The 18430-nt window shown below is 43.5% G+C and overlaps 1 protein-coding gene and 1 pseudogene across 1 annotated transcript in view; both read left to right on the top strand.

The window, feature by feature from the left end:
- Positions 1 to 5929, top strand: part of trpm4a (transient receptor potential cation channel, subfamily M, member 4a) — a 64261-nt gene extending 58332 nt beyond the window's left edge. Inside the window, 1 exon segment of the mRNA XM_070449811.1 lies at positions 5541 to 5929. Coding sequence (XP_070305912.1) covers positions 5541 to 5569 — 29 coding nt within the window. The 3' untranslated portion in view covers positions 5570 to 5929.
- Positions 5930 to 13782: 7853 nt separating this feature from the next.
- The window catches only part of LOC111982025 (transient receptor potential cation channel subfamily M member 4-like), a 61440-nt pseudogene continuing 56792 nt past the window's right edge, over positions 13783 to 18430 (top strand).

Raw genomic sequence — 18430 nt, 5'->3', positions numbered from 1 at the left:
TGTTAGGTGATTAATGCGGACCCAAAAGCGACTTAAAGAAAACAGAGTCTTTTTTCCAGGCAAAAACACGACAGGCGAACAAGGACGCAGGACAGCAAACATCAAACAAGAATCCGACAAGGACAGGAGCGGAAAACAGAGGGAGAAATAGGGACTCTAATCAGAGGGCAAAATAGGGGACAGTGTGAAAGAGTAATGAGGTCGTTAGGAGAATGAAAACAGCTGGGAGCAGGAACGGAACGATAGAGAGAGAGAGCGGGAGAGGAGAGAGAGGAGGAGGAGAGAGAGAGAGAGAAAGAGGGAAAGAACCTAATAAGACCAGCAGAGGGAAGGCACAGGACAAGACATGAAAATAAATGACAAAACATGACAGTACCCCCCACTCACCGAGCGCCTCCTGGCGCACTCGAGGAGGAACCCTGGCGGAACGGAGGAAATCATCAATTCAACGAACGGTCCAGCACGTCCCGAGATGGACCAACTCCTCTCCTCAGGACCGTAACCCTCCCAATCCACTAAGTACTGGTGACACGTCCCCGAGAAACGCAATCCATTGATCTCCGTACCTTTAAAAATAGGTGCGCCCTCGACAAGGACGGGGGGGGGGGGGAAGACGAACGGGGGCGCGAAGAAAAGGCTTGACACAGGAACATGGAAGACAGGGTGGACGCGACGAAATGTCGCGGAAGAAGCAGTCGCACAGCGACAGGATTGAACGACCTGAGAGACACGGAACGGACCAATGAACGCGGAGTCAACTTGCGAGGAAGCTGTCGTAAAAGGGGAGGTTGCGAGTGGAAAAGCCACACTCTCTGACCGCGACAAATACCTAGGACTCTTATCCTACGTTTATTGGCGGCTCTCACAGTCTGCGCCCTGTAACGGCAAAGTGCAGACCTGACCCTCCTCCAGGTGCGCTCACAACGTTGGACAAAAGCCTGAGCGGAGGGAACGCTGGACTCGGCGAGCTGGGACGAGAACAGAGGAGGCTGGTACCAAGACCTACTCTGAAACGGAGATAGCCGGTAGCAGACGAAGGAAGCGAGTTATGAGCGTACTCAGCCCAGGGAGCTGTTCTGCCAAGACGCAGGTTTCGAAACGAAAGGCTGCCGTTAATATATGCGACCAATCGACTGATTGGCCCTTTCTGCTGACCGTTAGATTGGGGATGAAACCCGGAAGAGAGACTGACGGAAGCACGATCAAACGACAGAAACTCCCTCCAAAACTGTGACGTGAATTGCGGGACCTCTGTCTTGAAACGGCGTTCTAACGGGAGGCCATGAATTCTGAACACCTTCTCAATGATGATCTGTGCCGTCTCCTTAGCGGAAGGAAGCTAGCGAGGGGAATGAAATGTGCCGCCTTAGAGAACCTATCGATAACCGTAAGAATCACAGTCTTCCCCGCAGACGAAGGCAGACCGGTAATAAAGTCTAAGGCGATGTGAGACCATGGATCGAGAAGGAATGGGGAAGCGGTCTGAGACGACCGGCAGGAGGAGAGTTTACCTGACTTAGTCTGCGCGCAGGCTCCGAACCAAGCAGCCAGCGAAACGGCGCCGTGTCACGCTCCTGGTAGGCCACCAAAACCGCTGGCGAATAGAAGCAAGCGTACCCCGAACGCCGGGGTGGGCCAGCTAACTTGGCAGAGTGAGCCCACTGAAGAAACGCCAGACGAGTAGAGACAGGAACGAACAGGAAGGTTACTAGGACAAGCGCGCGGCGACGCAGTGTGGGTGAGTGCTTGCTTTACCGTGTCTCTCAATTCCCCAGACAGCTCAACCCGACAACACGCCCTTCAGGGAGAATCCCCTCGGGTCGGTAAGAAGCCACAGAAGAACTAAAGAGACGAGATAAGGCATCAGGCTTTGGTGTTCTTATTTCCCGGGCGATAGGAAATCACGAATTCGAAACGAGCGAAAAACAACGCCCAACGAGCTTGACGTGCATTAAGTCGTTGTGCCGAACGGATGTACTCAAGGTTCTTATGGTCAGTCAAACGACAAAGGGACGGTCGCCCCCTCCCAACCCACTGTCGCCATTCGCCTATGGCTAAGCGGATGGCGAGCAGTTCGCGGTTACCCACATCATAGTTGCGTTCCGATGGCGACAGGCGATGAGAAAAGTAAGCGCAAGGATGGACCTTATCGCAGAATGAAGCGCTGGGGACGAATGGCTCCCACGCCCACCTCGAAGCGTCAACCTCGACAATGAATTGTTTAGTGACGTCAGGAGTAACAAGGATAGGCGGATGTAAAACGCTTCTTGAGGAGATCAAAAGCTCCCTGGCGGAACCGGACCACTCAAAGCAGACTTGACAGAAGTCAGAGCTGTGAGAGGGGCAGGCCACTTGACCGAAATTACGAATGAAACGCCGATAAAAATTAGCGAAACCGAGAAAGCGCTGCAACTCGACACGTGACTTAGGAACGGGCCAATCGCTGACAGCCTGGACCTTAGCGGATCCATCTGAATTGCCTCAGCGGAAATAACAGAACCGAGAAATGTGACAGAGAGACATGAAAGGCGCACTTCTCAGCCTTCACGTAGAGAACAATTCTCTAAAAGGCGCTGGAGTACACGTCGAACGTTGCTGAACATGGAACTCCGAGAGACGGTGAAAAAATCAGGATATCGTCAAGGTAAACGAAACAAAGATGTTCAGCATGTCTCTCAGTACATCATTAACTTAATGCCTGAAAGACAGCTGGAGCATTTGCGAGACGAACGGCAAAACCCGGTATTCAAAATGCCCTAACGGAGTGTTAAACGCTGTCTTCCACTCGTCCCCCCCTCTGATGCGTACGAGATGGTAAGCGTTACGAAGGTTCCAACTTAGTAAAGAACCCGGCTCCCTGCAAAATCTCGAAGGCTGGACGACATAAGGGGAAGCGGATAACGATTCTTAACCGTTATGTCATTCAGCCCTCGATAATCCACGCAGGGGCGCAGAGTACCGTCCTTCTTCTTAACAAAGAAAAACCCCGCTCCGGCGGGAGAGAAGAAGGCACCACGGTACCGGCGTCGAGAGAAACAGACAGATAATCCTCGAGAGCCTTACGTTCGGGAGCCGACAGAGGATATAGTCTACCCCGAGGGGGAGTGGTTCCCCGGAAGGAGATCAATACAACAATCATACGACCGGTGAGGAGGAAGGAGTTGGCTCTGGACCGACGGGAAGACCGTGCGCAGATCATGATATTCTCCGGCACTCCTGTCAAAATCACCAGGGTCCTCCTGAGTAGAGGGACAGAAGAAACAGGAGGGATAGCAGACATTAAACACTTCACATGGCAGAAAACGTTCCAGGATAGGATAAATTACTAGTCCAATTAATAGAAGGATTATGACATACTAGCCAGGGATGACCCAAAACAACAGGTGTTAAAAGGTGAACGAAAAATCAAAATGAAATAGTCCTTCACTGTGATCAAACCTCACGATACTGTGAGGGTTAAAGGTAGTGTCTCACATCTATACTGGAAGAGGACTACCATGCATAAGGCGAACATGGGCGTGGATTTCTCTAAACCTTGTCCTGAGAGGAATGTCATGTTTCCGAGTGCCCATGCTTCTCGTCCATAAAACAACCCTTCAGCCCAGAGTCTATCAAGGCACTGCTAGGACAGCCGAACCGTCCAGCGTAGATGGGACCGACAAGTAGTACAGGATCTTGATGGAAGACTGAGTAGTTAGCGCTCACCAGTAGCCCTCCGCTTTACTGATGAGCTCTGGCTTTCTACTGGACATGGACATGACAAAATGTCCAGCAGAACCGCAATAGAGCAAAGGCGGTTGTGTGCATTCGTCCGTTCCCTCTCCTTAGTCGAGATGCGAATACCTGCCAGCTGCATTGGGCTCAGTCTCTGAGGCCGGGGCGAGGAGATTGCGTTGAGATGCGGAAGAGGGAATACACCGTTAACGACGATGCTCTCCTCCACGAGCTCTACGGTGACGAAGATCTACCCGTCGTTCTATACGGTATGGCGAGTGCAATCAACAGAGTCCACGCTTGAGAAGAACCTCCGGTGAGAGAATCTCATCCTTAACCTCAGGTGGAGTCCCTCCCAGAAACAACGAGCAACGCCGGCTCGTTCCAAGTCACTGAGGCAGCAAGAGTTGCCGAAACTCTATAGAGTAACTCCTTATGGATCGATCAACCTTGACATAGGAAGCCAGGACCCTGGTAAGGCCTCCTTCCCAAAAAACTGGAACGATCAAAAAAAACCTGTATCATCTCCTCTTTTAAAGTTCAGATAATCGATAGAAACACTTCAGCCCTTGCCTCCCAGATGGCTGTGCCCCACTCCCGAGCCCGACCAGAAGGAGTGATATGACGTAAGCATCCGAGCTCTCTCTCTTGAGTACGTGTTGGCGCTGGAGAGAGAACACAATATCACACTGGGTGAGAAAGGAGCGACACTCAGTGGGCTGCCAGAGTAACAAAGGTGGGTATTAACCCTAGGTTCCGGAGACTTGGAGACCAGGAAGTAATCTGGTGGCACGAGACGAAGACTCTGAAACTGTCCAGAGAGATCGGAGACCTGCAGCGACCAGGGTTCAACGGCATTGACGAGCAGCAAACAATTCCTGCTCGTGTCTGCGACATTGCGCCCTGGACTCGACGGCATGTTGCGAGAATCCGTAGGTCGCTGGGTCCATTCTTGGCGGATTCTTCTGTTATGCTGATTAATGCGGACCCAAAAGCGACTTAAAGAAAACAGATCTCTTTATTCCAGGCCAAAAACACGACAGGGCGAACAAGGACGCAGGACAGCAAACATCAAACAAGAATCCGACAAGACAGGAGCGAAAAACAGAGGGAGAAATAGGGACTCTAATCAGAGGCAAAATAGGGGACAGGTTGTGAAAGAGAAATGAGGTTCGTTAGGAGAATGAGAAAACAGCTGGGAGCAGGAACGGAACGATAGCTAGAGAGAGGCGGGAAGAGGGGAGAGAGGGAGGAGGAGAGAGAGAGAAGAAAGAGGGAAAGAACCTAATAAGACCAGCAGAGGGAAGCACAGGGACAAAGACATGAAAATAAATGACAAAACATGACAGCCGTCATACCGCTCAGGAAGGAGACGCGTTCTGTCTCCTAGAGATGAACGAACTTTGGTGCGAAAAGTGCAAATCAATCTCAGAAACAACAGCAAAGGACCTTGTGAAGATGCTGGAGGAAACAGGGACAAAAGTATCTATATCCACTAAAACAAGTCCTATATCGACATAACCTGAAAGGCCGCTCAGCAAGGAAGAAGCCACTGCTCCAAAACCGCCATAAAAAACCAGACTACGGTTTGCAACTGCCACATGAGGACAAAAGAGAAAAACTGAGTTTAAATGTATTTGGCTAAGGTGTATGTAAATTTCCGACTTCAACTGTATGTTCCATTTCTATTTAAGGCTGCTTCCTTCTACATCAGAGACCTTTCCAGTCTTTTAATATAACAATTTTCAAATTAACTTTATTGATCCCCAGTAAATGTTATTACTTGGTTTTATGTACTCCAGTTTCCGTTGTGTTTTCTCTTTCAGATTTGACCCCTCTTTCTCCAACTAACTGACCCATGTCTGATGGAGAATAGTGAAATATAGACACACGTGCACACACACCTACAATCCCTGTCACTCAGTGCCAAAGAATGTCAAGAAATGCCAAAGACGGACTCGATGCTCATTCATCAATCATTTCAATGTCGTTTTTAAACTTTGATCATTTCAACTGCTGCCATTTTGTATGTGTACCATTGTTGCTCTTCTATGTTACACTTTGTTATTCCTATGTTCAATAAATCTTGTTCCTGTGGGTTATAGAATGGACGGACAATATGTTCCTAATGTAATATGTACAGACATTGTAAAGGTAAAATATTATTATTTGACATGACCAAGTACAAACACATTAAACTTTTTGTTGTATGTTGCTTTTTGGTTATTTTCATTGAATGCTTAATTTGGTTGTCAGTAAACACAGCACTGATCTGTATTGCCAAAGAGCTCTAATTCTGTTTAATTGCTCCACAGAGCATTTCAAATGTTCCTGACTCGAGTCACCGTTGATGGACATGTCAGGCATAGGGCTTTGCTGCTTTCTCTATGACGCTAGTTTAATTAGTTTAACAAGATAATGTGCTAGGCTAGTTTGTTTGTTTGAACCTGAGTGTTACTGAGGGAGTTYTCACACCAAATTGGATTGGTGCATTTRCCCCCTTAGTTTGGTTAGCTTGGACTGGTGTGAACACTATCTGCAAACAACGCACCATGGTTCGTTTAAAAAGGGTAGTCAGATTCAATTCGTACCGTGGTGCGTTTCTCTGCAGGTGAGAATGCAGTCCAGACCAAACACAGGAAAATAACCAGAGTCTTGCACTATTATTGGTTGTTTGACTGCGAACATTTGATGAAATGCAAGTAGCATCATAACTTGAGATGTTCTGAGTAGCAGTGCACGTATGAGCGCATSCGATGCAGATTAGGGGAGATGGGGCTATACCAGGGATATAGGCTACTGGATACAGGCGATTCACGTAGCAGTTAATCGGCTATTACGCTGTTTCCCCAGCATGTTGTTGGAAGACCAAAGTGAAAATAATATGAAGATTGGGACACAAGTGATGCTTGATGATAATCATAAATGGATTTAACTCAGGGGCTGACAAAAAAATATATAAAKATCGGCCCTAGCATTTCAGCCACACCAGCCCCCCTTTAGAATGGGCAAAATGAGTGACCTACGTGACTTATAGCGTGGTATGATTGTTGGTTCTAGGAGCAGCAGTTCCAGTATCTCAGAAACGGCCGTCCTCCTGGGATTTTCACGCACAACAGTGTCTTGGGTTTACCGAGAAGGGTGCGACAAACAAAAAACATTCAGTCAGCGGCAGTCCTGTGAGCCAAAAAAAGCTTGTTGATAAGAGAGGTCGAAGGAGAATGGAAAGAATTGTGCAACCTAACAGGCAGACCACAAACAGGCAAATAATGGTGCAGTACAATAGTGTTGTGCAGAACGGCATCTCGGAACACACAACTCGTCGGTACTTGTCACGGATAGGCTATTGCAGAAGACGACGACCACACCGGGTTCCACTCCTATCAGCTACAAACAAGAAGAAGCGGCTCCGGTGGGTACGAGATCACCAACACTGGACAACTGAGGAGTGGAAAAACATTGCCTGGTCCGACGAATACTTGTGCCTTTTGCATCATGCTGATGGCAGAGTCAGGATTTGGTGTTGGCTYCATGAGTCAATGGCCCCATCCTTCCTGGTGTCAACGGTACAGGCTGATGGTGGTGTATAATATAGAGCCAAAATGGCAGTAAATGTATCAGTGTGTGTCTCTCTCTCTGTTTTCTCCCTATGCCCACTACACATGGCATCACTGGGACCAGAAGACCAGGGGACTACACTGCCTGTGCTGGGCCAAGCAAATCCTTTTCCCTTAGGGTAACACTTTATTTTAAGGGTCCTTACTAGGGCTGTGGTGGTTATTACATTTTGTTAGCCGGTGATTGTCAAGCAAATAATTGCCAGTCTCACGGTAATTTACCGTTAATTAACATAAACACATTTAGCATCTCCTGGCTTCCACACATAGCCTACAAGCCACTGATGCAGACCTTTAGAACATCTACATTTTAAAAAGTCTAATAAATCCATTTAATATAGCCTACACTATCACGATAAATCCATTCTTTATTTTAGACCGGTCTAAAAAAACATGATATGAAGAAAATGTAGTCTATTAGTTTAAAAGAACAGAATAGCATACTCTGAGTTGTCCTTATGTCAGGCCATGATCTGGCTATGCCATTATGGCTGTGGGCTACACTAGTTCATTTAGCAGACAATGCACCCTAAAAAAAATCCATACCTTTTGTGGCCAGGTATCTCAATTCTTATTAGCCAATGCCCATCACGTGATCGGGTTCTTCTCACAGGCATCTCAGGTTCTTCTCACAGGCTACAAATGAAGACAGACACATCGGGGGACAACTGCGAGTGTCCTTATCGAATTCCGAGGCGCATATTGGAGATGTTTTAAAAACTGTCCACATTTACTTTTCATCAGCCATCAAGATGAGTAGGCCTAATGGACAACAAAAGCCCTAGCCTATGTCAATCTACTATCCCCATTGTACAAAAGTTGACATATTCTATTGGTCAACATGTCCTTCTTTGTGAGAAATAAATATTCCAAACATAGTCTGGGACAGTTGTGGGATGCGATAGATCCCATTTTTTTTTAAATGTTTAAAAGCAATGAGGCTGATGCAACAGATCAGAACGTTTAGCTTAAAATGTTGATAAACTATCAAGCAATTTTATTCACATTATAAGTGCAGCAAAGCCCACATGGCAGTAGGCTAAAAGCACGAATGTTCCAAAATACAATCAATTAGGGGGAAAACACCATTCCCAAAAGTGACCGCCAATGCGATTTATGCATGTATTGCTTTATTATAAAGGTGCATTTTTATGGTGAAAATGATCTTCCCTAAACTTCAAACTCACGCATGCCAGTTAGGCTCTACACCGGTTGTAAAGCAGATGTYTGTGCTTCATTTTAAGAAGTTATTTGGCCACTTTAGTTGTGATACAAACCTTATCAAAACATGTGCGCTATACCACGCTAGGCTAGGCTACATGAGGTGTGCGACTATATTTTGAAAAAGTCGCAAATAAAAGGCATGCACTGTTTCTTGCCTTATTTCACACAAGCTGGGCATCAATCACAAATGATAATATAATATAAGTGATAAGCTAATATTGTCACCCATCAGACTATTCTTGATTTAATCTTGCCTTTACATATWCTAATGTATGTGTGAACTTTGTTTTGATTCAGAATAGACCATTATCATGCATCTGCGAAACAGGAGCAGGGGGGGAAAATGGATGTAATCTATGCACTTAAATAGCAATGGTTCATTTTCATGCCAGCCAGGTAGGCTTTACTCCTGTTGTAAAGTGAAACATTGTTCTTAATATTCGGAAAGTTCATAAATAAATAAATATATAGTAGGCCTAGTCTATAGAAAGCTTATGGAACCTCCACTTTTTAATAGAGGCCATCACTATTTTCTCTCACAATTGCATAGCCTATAGAAATGTTGCGCAACTTAAGCTCATGGGCTCTCAAGTGTTTGATTAGATATTCGATTATMTTGCATTGACGTCAGAGTGATTAGAGGGACAATAGAGTGCTGAATAACAGGCAGTTAAAGTTTGGTAGGCTACTAATGACTATTAGCAGCATCACTWTTAGCAGGAGAAGCCTAGTTACCATGACTAAACGGTCATGTGGAATTTGACTGTGATCATGACTCATTAACGCCGGTGTGAAGGTAATAAGGTCACTGTAACAGCCCTAGTCCTTACTAAACCATTTATAAAGCATTTATAAGGCATTTACAAACTGTTTGCTCACCATTTATTAATCATTACTCCCACATTTGTAAATGTTTGTAAACTAGRTATTCACACATGTATATACAGTGCATTCGGAAAGTATTCATACCCCTTTACTTTTTCCACATTTTGTTACGTTACAGCCTTGTTCTAAAATGAGACTGAAAAACAGCTTCTATCTCAAGGCCATCAGACTGTTAAACAGCCATCACTAACATTGAGTGGCTGCTGCCAACATACTGACTCATCTCTAGCCACTTTAATAATWAAAAATTGGATGTAAGAAATGTATCACTAGCCACTTTAAACAATGCCACTTTATATAATGTTTACATACCCTACATTACTCATCTCATATGTATATACTGTACTCTATACCATCTACTGCATCTTGCCTATGCCGTTCAGTCATCGCTCATCCATATATTTTTATGTACATATTCTTATTCATTCCTTTACACTTGTGTGTATAATGTAGTTGTTGTGAAATTGTCAGATTACTTGTTAGATATTACTGCATGGTCAGAACTAGAAGCACAAGCATTTCGCTACGCTCGCATTAACATCTGCTAACCATGTGTATGTGACAAATAKAATTTGATTAGAATTTTGATTTGATTTGATTTGAAATGTATTCAAATAATTGTTTTCCTCATCAATCTACATGCAATACTCCATACTTTTTGCAAATGTATATAAAAAAAAAACGAATACCTTATTTACATAAGTATTCAGACCCTTTGCTATGAGACTCGAAATTGAGCTCAGGTGGATCCTGTTTCCATTGATCATCCTTGAGATGTTTCTACAACTTGATTGAAGTCCACCTGTGGTAAATTCAATTGTTAGAACATTATTTGGAAAGGCACACACCTGTCTATATAAGGTCCCACAGTTGACAGTGCATGTCAGAGCAAAAACCAAGCCATGAGGTCGAAGGAATTGTCCGCTCCAAAACAGGATTGTGGTCAGGCACAGATTTGGGGAAGGGTACCAAAAAAATTCTGCAGCATTAAAGGTCCCCAAGAACACAGTGGCATCCATCATTCTTAAATGGAAGAAGTTTGGAACCACCAAGACTCTTCCTAGAGCTGGCCAGCCTGCCAAACTGAGCAATTGGGGGAAAGGGCCTTGGTTAGGGAGGTGACCAAGAACCCGATGGTCACTCTGACAGAGCTCCAGAGTTATTTTGTAGACATAGGAAAACCTTCCAGAAGGACAACCATCTCTATAGCACTCCACCAATCATTCCTTTATGGTAGAGTGGCCAGACGGAAGCCAATCCTCAGTAAAAGGTACGACAGCCCGCTTGGAGTTTGCCAAAAGGCAGCTAAAGGACTGTCAGACKATGAGAAACAAMATTCTCTGGTCTGATGAAACCAAGATTGAACTCTTTGGCCTGAATGCTAAGTGTCACGTCTGGAGGAAACCTGGCACCATCCCTACGGTGAAGCATGGTGGTGGCAGCATCATGCTGTGGGGATGCTTTTCAGTTGGAGGGACTTGGAGACTAGTGAGAATCGAGGGAAAGATGAACGGAGAAAACTACAGAGAGATCCTTGATGAAAAACTGCTCCAGAGCGCTCAGGACCTCAGACTGGGGCGAAGCTTCACCTTCCAACAGGACAACAACCCTAAGCACACAGCTAAGACAACGCAGGAGTGGCTTTGGGACAAGTCTCTGAATGTCCTTGAGTGGCCAAGCCAGAGCCCAGACTTAAACCCGAACGAACATCTCTGGAGAGACCTGTGCAGCYWCGCTCCCCATCCAACCTGAGAGAGCATGAGAGGATCTGCAGAGAAGAATGGGAGAAACTCCCCAAATATCAAATCAAATCAAATGTATTTATATAGCCCTTCGTACATCAGCTGATATCTCAAAGTGCAGTACAGAAACCCAGCCTAAAACCCCAAACAGCAAGCAATGCAGGTGTAGAAGCACGGTGGCTAGGAAAAACTCCCTAGAAAGGCCAAAACCTAGGAAGAAACCCAGAGAGGAACCAGGCTATGAGGGGTGGCCAGTCCTCTTCTGGCTGTGCCGGGTGGAGATTATAACAGAACATGGCCAAGATGTTCAAATGTTCATAAATGACCAGCATGGTCAAATAATAATAATCACAGTGAACAGGTCAGGGTTCCATAGCCGCAGGCAGAACAGTTGAAACTGGAGCAGCAGCACGGCCAGGTGGACTGGGGACAACAAGGAGTCATCATGCCAGGTAGTGTGAGGCATGGTCCTAGGGCTCAGGTCCTCCGAGAGCGAGAAAGAAAGAGAGAATTAGAGAGAATACTTAAATTCACACAGGACACCGGATGATACAGGTGTGCAAAGCTTGTAGCGTCATACCCAAGAAGACTCAAGGCTGTAAGGTGCTTCAACAAAGTACAGAGTAAAGGGTCTGAATACTTACGTAAATGTGATATTTAAAAACTTTTTTTTTTATACATTTGCAAACATTTCTAAAAACCTATTTTTGCTTTGTCATTATAGGGTTTTGTGTGTAGATGAATGAGGAGAAAAAATATTTAATCCATTTTAGAATAAGGCTGTAAGGTAACAACACTTGGAAAAAGTCAAGGGGTCTGAATACATCCCGAATGCACTGTATATTTCCTTAAACATCCTATGMTGTGCGCTTGTTCTTTTACCAGGTAGAGCAGGAAAGTCTACCAATGCCAGGCCCATCTTTTTGTGAGAAATTACACTGGTCACTCAAAACATTTATTTAGTATTTATGAAGTATAAATAGCTGCAAAAAGACTTTACTAATGATTAGTAAATGGTTAATTGATGTGGGCTCAATGATTAATAAATGGTGACCACACAATTTATAAATGGTTTATTTCAGACCTTTAAAATAAAGTGTTCTCCTGATTTCTTCTATTGAATTACATGTACCTAATATTTAAACACTTATCTAAAGTGGGCAGGGGGGAACACATGAAATACACCAATTTGAAATATCTAGTTAGGCTGTTATAATGTATTATGAGCCAATGGCATTTATTCAGTGATTTTTCTCATTTGTCTAATATGTGTTTATTCATTCCCAACTACTTTAACACTTTGAGTAACACTTTAAGGGTCCGTAATAAACCATTTACCGAAAAACGAGAGTTCCTTAATATTTGGGCTTCCAGAATTCCAGCTCCTTAATGTTTGGGCTGCCAGACTTCCAGTTCCTTAATGTTTTGGCTGCCAGACTTCCAGTTCCTTAATGTTTTGGCTGCTAGACTTCCAGTTCCTTAATGTTTTGGCTGTATCTCTCTCCCCCTCTCTCTTCTTTTATTTCATCTAATATACAACCTTCAGTGTTTGTCAAAGAACGATGTCGGGACTAGTTCATGTGGATGCGGATAGATTTCCAGCGTTGTCTGCTTCGTTTGACAGTGCCTTGCGTTTATGTGTATATTTCTGCCAAGTCGTGACAGGCCTTTCAACAAATGAAATAAGCGGAAGATAGGTGGGACATTCCAGCCTTCAGTGCTGTGACTATGTAATGTAATCCGACACCAGAGTCACTTGCTACTCCAGCTCATAAACTCACTCGCTGGGCTCAAGAGACAGATTCAGAAGCGAATAAACTGATCAAACAATTAAAACACACCGACAGTCCACGAATTGATCTTTATTGTAATACATCACGTTTTTTTGTTAAAAGCACAGTATAAATGTGTAGAAGATGGCCATTGCCTTACCTATGTGTTATAAAAGCCAATCGAACGAGTCGTTAGGCTATATTGCAAGTAGCCTAGTGTCCAAATGTTCCTCCGAATGCACCTTCCATAATTAGCCTACTATAGTAGGTATGAAATATATGTCATACAATATACAGCAAAAATATTAGGCCTAACTGGCAGTACATGATCTGTGTTTGTGTGCGTGACTGTGTTTTTCTGTTTTTTTCCAGAGCAAATTATCTGTAATTTCTCACAGACACACTCGGACCAGCAGAACCAGAACCTTTAGCAAAAAAGTATTAATTTCCCACATTTAGCATTGACGGCCTCAAGAGCTCTTTTTTGGTTTCTCTAACTTTTTCGCCACCACCCTTCCGTTTTTCTGTTTTGACTATCAGAGTCAGAGCGGGTCCCACTCTCTTTGATGATGCGCGTTTGCGTTTGAATGAGAATTTGCGCCCTGATTGAACAGTAACACCACAAACAATGTTAAACATGCTAGTGCAAAGGTTTCATTCGTTCACGATTGTTGGTCCAAAGATGGGGAAACACTGATACTGCGATGTAATTGAATGCACTCGAGATGCACCGGACATTCTTTCCTGCCCTCCCTTCCCAAACATCCCTTTGGAATCCTCCCATTTCTACACCGTGCCTGCAACATACCTGTCGTGGGCTCGGCTATACTATACTACACAGAGCAACTGTACATCGCGCTCTGTAAACATCTTGAGGTTGCTCGGTGAGACTGGTTGTGGGCGGAGCGCAGCTCGAGTTGACCATTCCGAATAGTTTTACATCGCTGTGTCCACCCCATACAGAACCAGTGCACTTCCAGCGGTCAACTTCAAACTATTTGTTTTTGGGTTTCGGACCTATTCGAACATTTGTTTTATTCCCTTGCCAGAGAAGCGGCGAGAGGGAGGGGTATAGAGTGCATAATGAAGGATACGGATAAACGGCATGAAGGAGGCGGAAGGAGAACGGGAACAGAAAAATCTGAGAAAGATCAGGTTTGGTTTACTATTATAAACTGAGCAATTTCGAACATTAAATAACCTTTGGGTATACGCATGGCAAAATCGTGCGTAAATTACGCTACAATATGTTATGCACCATGTGATTCTGTTTATTTGTTAAATGTTTCGCTGAATGCAACAAGTATAGCGTTAACAGATTTATCATATAATAAATAAAACGTTTATTCCAAAATATACATTTTACTCGGATGTAATTTAGGGGTCAAATTGCAGTACTCCGGGAGTTTGACCCAAGTGGGATTACGCAGATATATGTAAAAAATTGACGCCCGTCAATTGTCAAAACAGACACGCAAAACATCCTATACTGCCCTAGCAAGCAAAACAGCAGTAGATGCACATTTAGTCAAACATTAGTTATTTAAATTTGTATACATCAAATACATGCTTTATAATGTGGACACATAACCTGCCTCCATTGTGTTGTGTTATGGAGAAAATGGGAGTCATGTTTGCAGTAACTGCAAAAGGTTACAGTGAACCCAATAAAAATGCCAGTAACTGCCTTCTACCTTGGTTTCACTGAGCGTTGGGCTGCAGTGTCTACTGTTTACCTTGGTATTATTTATTGTTCTTTGCTGATACAAGTATCGAACTACATGACACTGACAGCCACATGCAAATAAATATATGAAAACAAGTTTGTGTAAACAAATAAAATCGTCATGGAAACGTATTCCAGTGGGTGTACCAAGCAAGAAGGCAGTAACTGCAGTCTAGGGTCAAAGGTCATGTCTAATCTCATAGTAAGACAACAGATAACCACATCTCCAATGATATGCCTACAATAAAAAAACGTTGAAGTACTTTTTCTCAGTTTCACTCTATGAGCAGTTACTGCTCTTTTGCTTGGTAGGGTAGTGTGCCTTAACTCTTCAACCAGAGGTAAATTGCAGTAAATAGTCTGTGACCACGTCACCTCAATGGGAGTTCAGACTTGTGGTTGTCATTTAAATATAATTCCCTCAATCGCTTCAACCAATGACTGAAATTCAGTAGTCTAGAAGTGCTTACAAGCACCACTAAACTTTTTGTAACTTAATCTTGATTGTACAGTTCCACCAAACCTGTTGTAACCTAATCTTGATATAGCCTACATTCGTCTATGCCAGTAGCTTTACATTCATTGCCAAAAATCTACCGACTCAGGGCTATAGCGTAAGGCCATTGTGTTTGGCAAATAAATAAAAAAAATCTGCACAACTGTAAATTGATCATAAATGGCACAGAATTCCTGTGGTGACGTGGATACAAGAATAACTTCATTTTCAACCTTTGTGACAATTACTTATTGACAATGACTATTCAGCAGGAGTTTGGGGTGCTAAGAGGTATCTCAAAAATGAACATGTCAATAACAGAGCCGTATGTTATCTTTRACACTGAACAAAAATATAAATGCAACATGTAAAGTGTTGGTCACATGTTTCATGAGCTTAAATAAAAGATCACCGTCATTTTCCATWTGCACAAAAACCTTATTTCTCTCACATGTTGTGCACAAATGTTTACATCCCTGTTAGTGAGCATTTCTCTTTTGCCAAGATAATCCATCCACCTGACAGGTGTGACATATCAAGAAGCTGATTAAACAGCATGATCATTACACAGTTGCACCTTGTGTTGGGGACAATAAAATGCCACTTTGAGGACAATAAAATGCCACTGTTTTGTCAAACAGCACAATGTCATCGATGTCTCAAGTTTTGAGCGTGCAATTGGAATGCTGACTGCAAGAATGTCCACCAGAGCTGTTGCCAGATAATTGAATGTTAATTTCTCTACCATAAGCCAATTTGGCAGTATGTTCAACCGGCCTCACAACCGCAGACCATGTCTAACCACACGAGCCCAGAACCTCCACATCCGGCTTCTTCACCTGCAGGATCATCTGAGACCAGCCACTCAGACAGCTGATGAAACTGTGGGTTTGCACAACTGAAGAATTTCAGAAACGGACTCAGGGAAGCTCATCTGCTTGTTCGTTGTCCTCACCAAAGTCTTGACTTGACTGCAGTTTGGCGTGGTAACTGACAGGCAAATGCCCACCTTCGAGGGCCACTGGCATGCTGGAGAAGTGTGCTCTTCACGGATGAATACCGGTTTCAACTGTACTGGGCAGATGGCAGTGTAGGCGAGCGGTTTGCTTATGTCAACATTGTGAACAAAGTGCCCCATGGGGGGGTTATGGTATGGGCAGGCATAAGCTACGGACAACAAACACAATTGTATTTTATCAATGGCAATTTGAATGCATTGAGATCCTGAGGCCCATTGTCATGCCATTCATCCGCTGCCATCACCTCATGTTTCAGTATGATAATGCAGGCCCCATGTCACAAGGATTTGTACACAATTCCTGGAAGCTGAAAATGTCCCAGTTCTTCCGTGGCTTGCACACTCACCAGACATGTCACCCATTGAACATGTTTGGGATGCTCTGGATCGACGTGTACAACAGCCTGTTCCAGTTTCCACCAATATCCAACAACTTCGCACAGCCATTGAAGAGGAGTGGGACAACATTCCACAGGCCACAATCAGCAGCCTGACGTGAAGGAGAAGTGTTGCGTTGCATGAAGCAAATGGTGATCAAAACAGATACTGACTGGTTTTCTGATCCACGCCCCTACTGGGAATACAGATGCATATCTGCATTCCCAGTCATGTGAAATCCATAGATTAGGGCCTAATGAATTCATTTCAATTGACTGATTTCCTTATATGAACTGTATCTCGGTCAAATCTTTGAAATTGTTGCACGTTGCACATTTTTGTTCAGTGTAAGTATACACAAGTTTGCACCTATACTTGCAATAACTGGGGACATGGGCTGGGAACCCTGTGAGGTGAGATGGAAGGTGTGTATGGTGAGACTTTGGAATAGACTGTTGGATATGCCAATTGCCAGAATAGCCAGCTGGGATCTACATAGGGGGAGCATGGGCACCTGAAATGTCTGACCTTTTCCAACAGTTGGACTGTGAACAGTTGTATGAAAACCAAATTAAGAGAGACACAGATGCTGTTTAAAAAAACAACTAATGATGCAATACGGAAAGAAATGGGTGGATTAATCATAAACCCAAATTGAGAACCTTTTGTTTCATTCAGGTTGCATTTGTGTGTGAGCGATATTATGTACAACCACCTAAAAGCAAGAGATTGCTATGTGCACAGGTAAGATCAGGGATATTGCTCCTGCGTATTGAAACAGGTAAGATCAGGGATATTGCTCCTGCGTATTGAAACAGGTAAGATCAGGGATATTGCTCCTGCATATTGAAACAGGTCGGTGTAATTGTGAAATGGAAGAGGAAAGACTATGTAACTTTTGTGACCTCAAAGAAATAGAGAATGAAATAGATTTGAGCATCTATTGCCCTTTCTACCACGATATACCCATGTCCTTATTCCTGAAAGCCCACCAGATATACTCTGGCATTGTGTGGTGAGTGATGAGTAGAAACTGAAAAGTTATTCTGTCTATTTCCGTTTGTGGAAATTTTTAGATAAAGCCTGTAATAAAATAAATAAAAAGTGCAACCTATAATTAAATTATAAAAATAATTAGCTCATATAAAGCAAATGGCAGGTATTTATATAGATTGTGGGCCTGTCTCACACTTAAATCTTCCCGTTGTGATAGATTGGGTTTAAACGCCTTCCATTTCATTTTTTCTGTATTTATTTATCCGGATTTAATTGGATAATTTTTTACTGCCGTAGGGCTATAATTATTGCTCGGATAACCTTATTTACTATTATGTATTGATATCTTTTTCACTCTTTATGCGGTGCGCACTGCACAGAAAATCGGAAGAATTATCGCTGTGAATCATTGAAATGTCTGTGAATCAAAATAAAATGTCCATTCATTCACTTACAGACCATAAATGTAGGTTATGAGTAACAGTTGACCCATACATTCTGTCTGTATGCAGCCTCTCACAAACTAAACTTGTGAAGATAAGACATGATAGCCCACATGCTGGTATATATGGTACTATGCATGAAAGTCATTGATCCCCAAAAAAATAAACAAAGGAGAGACAAGCAATTGAAGGCTGGACATCTTCAAGAGAGCAAATAAAGAGACACTAACCAGGTTTCCATTCAACCATTTCATCCGGGTGAATTGCTGTACCTGACGCATTAAAAAAAGTAATGACCGGGTTGATGGAAACAGGAAATGTAGGGACAATTTCATAAATGTCAACAGACAATTTGTTTGTTTGACATGGTGGGATCTTTTTGTATGGGTAAAATGTATTATGTGCGAAATGGCGGTAGA

This window comes from Salvelinus sp. IW2-2015, linkage group LG20 (assembly GCF_002910315.2).
Source record: "Salvelinus sp. IW2-2015 linkage group LG20, ASM291031v2, whole genome shotgun sequence".
Lineage (NCBI taxonomy): Eukaryota > Metazoa > Chordata > Actinopteri > Salmoniformes > Salmonidae > Salvelinus > Salvelinus sp. IW2-2015.
The sequence above is the reverse complement of the archived record's forward strand: the minus strand, read 5'-3'. Positions and strand labels throughout refer to the sequence as shown.